This window comes from Entelurus aequoreus, linkage group LG10 (assembly GCF_033978785.1).
Source record: "Entelurus aequoreus isolate RoL-2023_Sb linkage group LG10, RoL_Eaeq_v1.1, whole genome shotgun sequence".
Lineage (NCBI taxonomy): Eukaryota > Metazoa > Chordata > Actinopteri > Syngnathiformes > Syngnathidae > Entelurus > Entelurus aequoreus.
Window position 1 is genome coordinate 26868638 of NC_084740.1, and position 9473 is coordinate 26878110.

The 9473-nt window shown below is 43.6% G+C and overlaps 2 protein-coding genes across 3 annotated transcripts; both read right to left on the minus strand.

Annotated features, from left to right (window-relative positions):
- Positions 1–384: 384 nt before the first annotated feature.
- Positions 385–3882, minus strand: LOC133658413 (uncharacterized). Of its 2 annotated transcripts, none has more exons than XM_062060436.1 (2): positions 775–3882; positions 385–461 (listed from the first exon to the last, which is right to left on the minus strand). In XM_062060436.1, the coding sequence occupies exon 1, from the start codon at positions 3880–3882 to the stop codon at positions 1072–1074; it is 2811 nt and encodes a 936-aa protein (XP_061916420.1). In that variant the 3' UTR covers positions 385–461; positions 775–1071. The 2 variants fall into 2 exon arrangements, with proteins under 2 accessions (XP_061916420.1, XP_061916421.1); XM_062060437.1 differs by lacking the exon at positions 385–461 and having other exon boundaries at positions 1455–1688; positions 1919–3882.
- A 412-nt stretch (positions 3883–4294) lies between these two features.
- LOC133658414 (uncharacterized) lies at positions 4295–7576 on the minus strand. The gene is made up of 2 exons (XM_062060438.1): positions 7337–7576; positions 4295–7023 (listed from the first exon to the last, which is right to left on the minus strand). The coding sequence occupies exon 2, from the start codon at positions 6899–6901 to the stop codon at positions 4301–4303; it is 2601 nt and encodes an 866-aa protein (XP_061916422.1). The 5' UTR covers positions 6902–7023; positions 7337–7576; the 3' UTR covers positions 4295–4300.
- Positions 7577–9473: the final 1897 nt, after the last annotated feature.

Here is a 9473-nt window from a genome sequence, read left to right on the forward strand (position 1 = left end):
TCCAGGTGTCCAGGGTGTACTCCACCTTCCGCCCGATTGTAGCTAAGATAGGCTTCAGCGCCCCCGCGACGCCCAAAGGGAATAAGCGGTAGAAAATGGATGGATGGATATATATATATATATATATATATATATATATATTTCCATCCATCCATTTTTTTACTGATTGTCCCTTTTGGGGTCGCGGGGGCTGGAGCCTCATATATATATACATATATATACATACATATATATATATACATATATATACATATATATATATATACATATATATACATATATATACACATATATATACATATATATACACATATATATACATATATATATGTACACATATATATATTGTGCCGCCCTCGATATGTAGAAATATCTTGGCTTTACCCTAACACCTTTTCTTGATCAAACACTCTGAAAAACGTCTTCTTGTCCACAGGTTTATTGACCCTAAAAAGGGTAAACTGAAAGCATACAAGCAGAAAGGATGCTTACATTACAAACATGCACACACAGCCTTATTACACACACACAATCCCATTACGATAAAACGTGCATTATGCTGTGTATTGAACTTAAATGGACAAATAAATGCCACAAAATATGTAATATAAGTGCTTTATAGCAAACTAGCTTACTATGCTAACATTCACTTCACTGTATGAATTCCGAAAATTAGCAGGACTGACTTTTGGCCATAAAACGTCCCAAATTACATCACAACCAACAAATAATACAACTCAATCAAATATTAGCATACTACTCAACAATACATACCGATGATACTTTGTTTGGCATGAGATTCGAGCAGATGAAAACGTTTGCGATCGTCACTGAACTAGCTTAAAGTCTACTTGAAAGGAACTCCTTGTTGTGCCCTGCTATCATGGACATTACTGTAAACTAGGCAATGCTGCCTCCTGCTGTCTAAAGGAGGAAGTGCACCTCACTGTTGAATTCCAAGGTGAACTTAAACACTGGTTTTACACATATTATTAATAAATTCAACAGACAAGACAGAACACTCCCCGCCTGGCGGATTAAACCGCCACTACCAAACTGTCCCAAAGGATACTACGGCTTCTCTGGTGCCATAAGCAGGATTGTCTCTGTGACCGGCCGCAGGAACACTTTGGTCCCATCCTTTCTGGAGACTTTTATCTCCACTTTGCGAACTCTGCCATCTTTACTTGGGAAGACTTGTGTAATTAGTCCTAAAGGCCAATGGTTTCTCTTCAGTTGGTCATCTTTGAGGAGCACTACACTTCCAGGCAGGAGGTTAGGGTGGGGTGAATGCCACTTCCTCCGTGGCTGAAGTGTGGATAGGTATTGCTTCTTCCATTTGTTCCAAAAGGTTTGAGCCAAATGCTGGATTTGACGCCACTGTTGCTTGTGGAGATCTTTTACCCAGTCGCCTACGGGAGCAGTTGAAGGACTGACCTTTTGTGTGAGGAGTGTTGCTGGTGAGAGTATTTGCGGGTCATCTGGGTCGGTGGACACTGGTACAAGAGGTCTGGCATTGAGGATGGCAGTCACCTCTGCCATAAGTGTGGAGAGACCCTCGTGGGTCAGCTTTGAGGTCCCAAGCTGCAGGAACATGGCGTCAAGGATCCTTCTTGCCACACCAATCATCCTCTCCCATGGCCCACCCATGTGAGATGCGTGAGGCACGTTGAACATCCATCTGCAATCTTGATCGGACAAAAACTTTTCTACAGATGTGTTATCAATGTTGGATGGAATCTTGAGCTCTTTGCATGCACTTATGAAGTTGGTGCCTCTATCGGACCGAATTAATTTCACTGGGCCCCTGATAGCAAGGAAACGCCTTAAGGCATTGATGAAACATGACGTGTGTAATGATTCAATGACCTCTATGTGCACGGCTCTGACACTCATACAGGTGAATAGTACGGCCCACCTTTTGTCTTGTGCAAGGCCACCTCGTGTACGACGTGCAGACACTGTCCAAGGTCCAAAAACGTCCAGCCCAACGTTGGTAAATGGAGGTTCAGTGGACAGGCGATCAGCTGGAAGATCAGCCATCTTTTGAGTCTGAGGCAAAGCGCGAAGTTTGCGGCATTTAACACATCCATAGATCACACTGCTGACTCGTCTTTTACCACCAACAATCCAAAATCCAGCAGCTCTTAAAGCACCTTCAGTGAATAATCTGCCCTGGTGTTGTATTTTCTGATGGTAGTGCCTGACCAGAAGCGTGGAAATATGGTGCTTGCCATGGATTATGAGAGGCGATTTCTCCTCCAAAGAGAGTTCGGCTTCTTTTATGCGACCCCCAATTCTTAGCAGACCATCTGCATCAATGAGAGGGTCTAAGGCTTTGAGATTATTGTCTTTGGAAAGCCCTTTACCATTTTTGATGGAAGCATACTCTTGAGCATATATGTCTTCTTGAACTGCACGAATGATGGTTTTCTTAGCATGTGCAAGTTCCTCAACAGCATTTGCTGAGTGGCAATGATGCCAGCCTTTGCAGCCGTTAGCTTTTACTGCAGGATTCTTTTGAAAGAGGCGAGCAATGTGAGTGAGACGAGCAATGGCATGGATCAATGATCTCCAACTGGAGAACTTGGAGAAGCGTTGAGAACCCAGGTGTTTGATTACTGCAGTGGTGTTCAATGTTGAAACATGCGGGCGGACCTCTGTATCCAAAGAGGGGTCAGACAACTCAAAAGGGCCCTTTTGAAACTGGTCATTCTGAGCGTTCTTCAGGAATGCTGGTCCACAAAGCCAGGTGGTACTGGACAGGTGTTTCGCTGACACAGACCTTGTGGCTATGTCTGCAGGGTTTGCTTCAGTGGAGACATGTTTCCATTGCTCAGGGTGAGAAAAGCTTCTTATCCGTTGAACTCGGTTGCTTACATACACGTAAAAACGTCTAGTATCATTGCTGATGTAACCAAGAACGATTTTGCTGTCGCTGTAGAAAGTGATGTCAACCTCCATGTCCATCTCTGCTGCAGAACAAAGCTCAAGTCTAGGGACAGTTTGTTCTGACAAGGGCGTAAGCTTGGCTTTTCCCATGAGAAAGCCCACGTGGTTGGTTCCATTTTTCTCTGTTATCTTTAAGTATGCAACTGCTGCAATTGCCTTTGTGGAAGCGTCACAAAAGATGACTATCTCTCTTTTTGACACCGCTGTAGGAGAGGCCTTTGTGTAAACTCTTGGGATGTGGAGATTGCTGAGATCTTTCAATGAGCATCGCCACGTTGACCATGTCTCTTCCATTTCTTGAGGAAGAGGTGCATCCCAATCTCCGTTGTTCTCCATGAGCTCACGCAGGATCAGTTTGCCTTGTATGGTGACAGGGGCAAGAAATCCTCGGGGATCATAGATGCTGTTGACAGTTGACAAGACACCTCTGCGGGTGAAAGGCTTTTGCTCATCAGCTACTTGAAAGGTAAATGTGTCTGACATTAGATCCCAGTTAAGTCCCAGACTACGTTGCATGGGCAAGATATCTGAAGTGAAGTCCAGGTCCTTTAAGTTGATGGCATGGTCCTGAGATGGGAAAGCGTTCATAACTTCTCCTTTATTTGAGGCGATTTTGTGAAGCCTCAAGTTTGAGTCTGACAGAACCTCTTGCGTCCTCTTGAGCAGCTTCACTGCAGCTTCGACGGAGGGAAGTGACGTTAGCCCGTCATCTACATAAAAGTCACGGTTGACAAACTGCTTTACAACGGGCTCTGCATTTTTCACTGACTGTCTTAAACAGTAGATGGCCACTGAGGGAGAGGGACAATTTCCAAAGACATGGACCCTCATTCTGTATTCCATGATGTCTTCAGATGAGTTGTTGTTTCTGAACCATAAAAACCTGAGATAATTGCGGTCTTCTTCTCTGACTAAGAAACAGTGGTACATCTGCTGAATGTCTGCTGTTATGGCTACAGCTTCTTTGCGAAACCTGAGGAGTACCCCTATAAGGGTGTTGTTGAGGTCGGGTCCAGTTAACGCACGTCGTTTAGTGACACACCATTGTATTGGGCGCTGGAGTCAAACACCACACGGATGTTCCCAGGTTTCTTGGGATGGTAAACACCAAAGGCTGGTAAATACCATCTTTCTTCATTAGATGTGAGTGGAGGGGCTATTTCAGCATGTTTATTTTGAAAGATCTTTTCCATGAAGCTAAAAAAGTGCTCTTTCATCACTGGTTTTCTTTCGAAGTTGCGTCTCAAAGAGGAAAAACGCTTCAAGGCTTGAACTTTGTTGTCAGGAAGCTTGGGCCTTGGAGTCTTAAATGGCAGCGGAGCTACCCAGCTGTTGGTTATGTCCTTTTTCAAATCCCTCTCCATGATTTGCAGGAAGGCGATGTCATCAATGGATGGACCGACTTTGTTGTCATCTTTGGTCTGCCGAAACACTGTAGCGCCCACGTCATCTTGCTTACATTTCTTTGTGAAGGTACCTTTGAGTATTCAGGGTTTTGAAACTGGCCATGTCTCTCCTTGACTTGAAACACGTTAGGACAAGGTGTAAAGACTGTGGGACGCCTTTGTTCAATTGTAATGGTGTTGAAGTTATTCACTGTGGTCGGCTTGTGAACACCTCCCAAGCATACATTTCCAACGATCACCCATCCCAGGTCAAGTTTTTGAGCATAGGGACCATCGCGTGGCCCATCAACCTGCTTGCGCACTTTGTGGACAGAGATGATGTCTCTCCCAAGGAGAAACATGATGGACGCGTTAGGATCCAGCTCTGGGATGAGGTTAGCAACTGATTTGAGGTGAGTATGGTTGGCTGCAGCATTAGGTGTTGGGATTTCTGATCTGTTGTTAGGTAGATCATCACATTCCAGGAGGCTTGGTAAAGAGAGGCACACTTTTCCATCCATGGATTCAATGTTGTAGCCTGAAGCTCTTCTCCCAGTGGTTTCCGTCACTCCAGAGCAGGTTCGGAGTGTGTATGGAGATGAAGGACTTTGAATGTTGAAGATCTCAAAGAACTCTGAACGAGCAAGGGACTTGTTACTCTGCTCGTCGATGATTGCATAAACTTTCAGGGATTTCTCAGGACGGCCGCTAGGATATATTTTAACAAGGCAGATCTTTGAGCAGGATTTGTAGCTTTGATCGCCACCACATACATCTGTACATCGAGCACTGACCTCAGTTGAAGGTCCTGAGTCTTGCTCCCCGCCAAGCTGTGTCAGGGGGGTTTGGACCTGGATCCATGGTGCAGGTCCAGGATGAAGTGCAGAAATGTGCTTTGCGCTCTCACACTCAGTGGACTTAGTAATACATTTACAGTTTTTTGCTATATGTTGAGTGGATGTGCAACACTTAAAACATATGCCATTCTCTTTCAGGAATTCCTTGCGTTGTTCCAACGGCATTGCACGGAAGGCACGACATTTATGGAGCATGTGAGGTTTTTTATGAATAGGGCATTGTTTCTCAGGATCATCAGCTTCAAAGTATTGCTTGTCATTAATAGGAGGGGCAGTAGACTGGAAATCGATCTTATGAACTGAGACTTCTCTATTTTGGATCTGCTTCCATTGGACTCTGTCTGCTTTTGAGGTGTCAATTTGACCTGCAAACTTGAAGCCTGGGTCATTCCTAATTATAGCTTGTTTTCCAATGAAGTCAACAAAAACATAAAAGGGGGGAAATGTTACATTGTGTTGTAATTTGTAGTTTGTGCCAACGTTGACCCACTTTTCTTGGAGGTTGAATGGTAACTTTTGAACTAATGGGTTTATCCCACGCGCTGTGTCCAAATATGCAAGGCCAGGCAGGTCTCCATCTTCCTTGGCTGCCTCCAATTCTATGAGAAAATCACTCAACTCATGGAGCTTTGAATAGTCTCTGTTGATGATTTTAGGGAAGCTGTGGATCCGTTTAAAGAGTGAATCCTCCACCATTTCGGGTGCGCCGTAACAGGTTTCCAGTCTGTCCCATATCCTTTTTAGGCCTTTGTCAGGGGAGTTGACATGGACAGCCCTGATGCGTTTTGCGTGCTCAGCTGACTCCTTCCTTAGCCACGTGACCAACAAATCCATTTCTTCACTGGACGTTATGTTGAGGCCTCTGACTGTGTTCACAAAGGACTGTTTCCATGCCCTGTAACTGCATGGCTGGTCGCTGAACTTTATCAGACTCGTTGTGACTAGCTCACGGTGAGCTAGATATCTTGCGAAGTCTGCCACATTCCCTTGATCGTAGACAGGCTGACAAGGTGTACGGCTGGACTTTGGATGCAAAGGAGAACTGTAGCTTGACTTGTAATCTTGGTGATTGTCTCGTATGTTGTTTGAAGATGGACTGATGACTGATGTGACTTCTGGCTGTGAAGGTGTCGTCATTTGTTGTAGGGTAGAAACAAACCCAACTCTGTGTTTATTGTGCTCTGTCTGGAGATGTGAGTGTTGAATGGAGTTCACATCTGGTGGTTTATAATGTTGTGTTTCATTCCATGACGATGGCTGTTGGTGTGGTGATTCAACTTTTATTTGACTTGGCTCTTGGGCCTGAGTGGCTATGTATTCTTTTGTGCGCTCTAATGTGTCAACTGAATGTTCAAACAACTGCTTGATGTGAAGATAGGAGCTGCTTCGATCACTTCCTTCCACAGCGGCTTCCAAGACCTCCGCTTTGGCGAGTGCAGCTGCTGCGTCCTGCTCCAGTAAGAGCATGTCCATCTTAGCTTCTAGTTGTGCTTTTTCCACTTTGAGTGTCATTTCTTTTTGTGCAAAAGACAGACGTACTTTGGCTGCCTCTGCTTTTGCGCGTGCTTTGGTAGCTGCAGCCTCGGTGGAGGAAGCTTTTGACCTCGTTGAAGCACGTGAAGTGGTAGATTTTGTCCGTAATGAGCTTTCTGTGCAATCCATTGTTTGTTCTTGTGTATGCTGTCTTATCTTCTGCGTTAAAGTCATCGTTTACTGTGCCGCCCTCGATATGTAGAAATATCTTGGCTTTACCCTAACACCTTTTCTTGATCAAACACTCTGAAAAACGTCTTCTTGTCCACAGGTTTATTGACCCTAAAAAGGGTAAACTGAAAGCATACAAGCAGAAAGGATGCTTACATTACAGACATGCACACACAGCCTTATTACACACACACAATCCCATTACGATAAAACGTGCATTATGCTGTGTATTGAACTTAAATGGACAAATAAATGCCACAAAATATGTAATATAAGTGCTTTATAGCAAACTAGCTTACTATGCTAACATTCACTTCACTGTATGAATTCCGAAAATTAGCATGACTGACTTTTGGCCATAAAACGTCCCAAATTACATCACAACCAACAAATAATACAACTCAATCAAATATTAGCATACTACTCAACAATACATACCGATGATACTTTGTTTGGCATGAGATTCGAGCAGATGAAAACGTTTGCGATCGTCACTGAACTAGCTTAAAGTCTACTTGAAAGGAACTCCTTGTTGTGCCCTGCTATCATGGACATTACTGTAAACTAGGCAATGCTGCCTCCTGCTGTCTAAAGGAGGAAGTGCACCTCACTGTTGAATTCCAAGGTGAACTTAAACACTGGTTTTACATATATTATTAATAAATTCAACAGACAAGACAGAACATATATATATACATACATATATATACACACATATATATATATACATATATATACATATACATATATACAAACACTCTCCCAATTAAATATAGTATTAAATAATATAGTATATAGTATTATATGCAATGTAATAAAATATACAATGATATAACATATATATTATATAGAGTAGTATATAATGGTGCGTAAATATTAAATATTGTTAAATATAAAAAACACTATTTTCTGGCAGTAGTACGGTAGTCATTTCACGTAACTGCATGTTGCCATCTTATGAATAAGTAATGCATCTACTGTATATTTATAAATATACTATGTACACTGTCTACATACAAATATGTGTGTATATATATATATATATATATATATATATATATATATATATATATATATATATATATATATATATATATATATATATATATATATATATATATATATATATATATATATATATATATATATAAATACTCTCCCAATGTAATATATTATTTTATATAGCATTATATGTAATATAATAAAATATACAATTATAGAACATATATATTATAGTAGTATATAATGGTTTGTAAATATTACATATTTGTAGTGTTTACTAAGGGAGGTGACGGCAAACATACACCAGGGGGAGGTATGAACAATGTTTTATTATATATATATATATATATATATATATATATATATATATATATATATATATATATATATATATATATATATATATATATATATATATATATATATATATATATATATATATATATATATATATAAATAGAATATATATAATAATAATAATAAACAATACAACTAAACTAAGGAAATGGAGTGTGAACTAGAATAAGATTGTGTGTGGTGTAAGACTATGTGTAGAATTTAACTGAAACGTGTGTTACCAAAGTGTTGAACGAGAGACGAGGAAGTCCAGGGGGCAGGCAGGTGATCCAGGATTCAAGCGGGGGTCCGTGGGGCTGACAGGGGCGTCAAGTCCAGGGGCGAGCGAGGAGTCAGGAACAAGGAAGGCAGTCCAAAAACACAGGGGGGAGATCCAGGGAAAAGTGAGACGCACAGCTCACTGTCCAGGCGACGGAGGGTACTGCGGGAACACGGAAGAAGACAGGGGGGTTAAGGCACGGAGAGGAAAACAAGGAGAGAGAGCTAACGCTTCGCTAGCTTACGGGTCACCATGAGAAAACTAAGTTCCCGCCCCGATCTTTGGGTTCACTGGTCCCTTTATGCGGCTCGCCCTCATCAGTCCCAGGTGTGCAGATCTCCGGTGTGTGATTGCAGTTGGTGGCTACTGCAGGGCGGAGACGCGCACGGCGCGTCCCTGGATTTGCGCGGCCGTGGGCGTGTCCCCAGGTGCGCACAGACGGCAGGGGTCTGAGCCGTAACAGTATCCCCCCCCTATGGACAGATTCCAGATGTCCTGGAAGTAAAACCCCCCAAAAAACAGGAACAACCGTCAAGGGAGGGTGGAGGGGCGAACTGGTGGTGGGTCGCCGGCCCAAGTGTCCCCGAATCCACCGGGGGCGAGTCTGGTGGCGGCGGCGAGTAGACCGCCGCTGCGGCCGGCAAGGTGGACGACCAAGGAACGGTCGACTTCTTGGCCGTCGGGGAGGCGGACGCGAGTGGCGCCGTGGTGCGTCCCGCCGGAAACGAAGAGGAGGGCACATCGTTGTCTGAGGTGAAGTGGAACAGGAAGACGTCGGCGTGGAAGCAGCGGACGTCATCACCGCCGTGGAAGCAGCGGACGTCATCGCCGGCAAGGAGGCAGCGGACGTCATCGGTGCCGTGGAAGCAGCGGACGTCATCGCCGGCGTGGAAGCAGCGGACGTCATCGCCGGCGTGGAAGCAGCGGACGTCATCGCCGGCGTGGAAGCAGCGGACG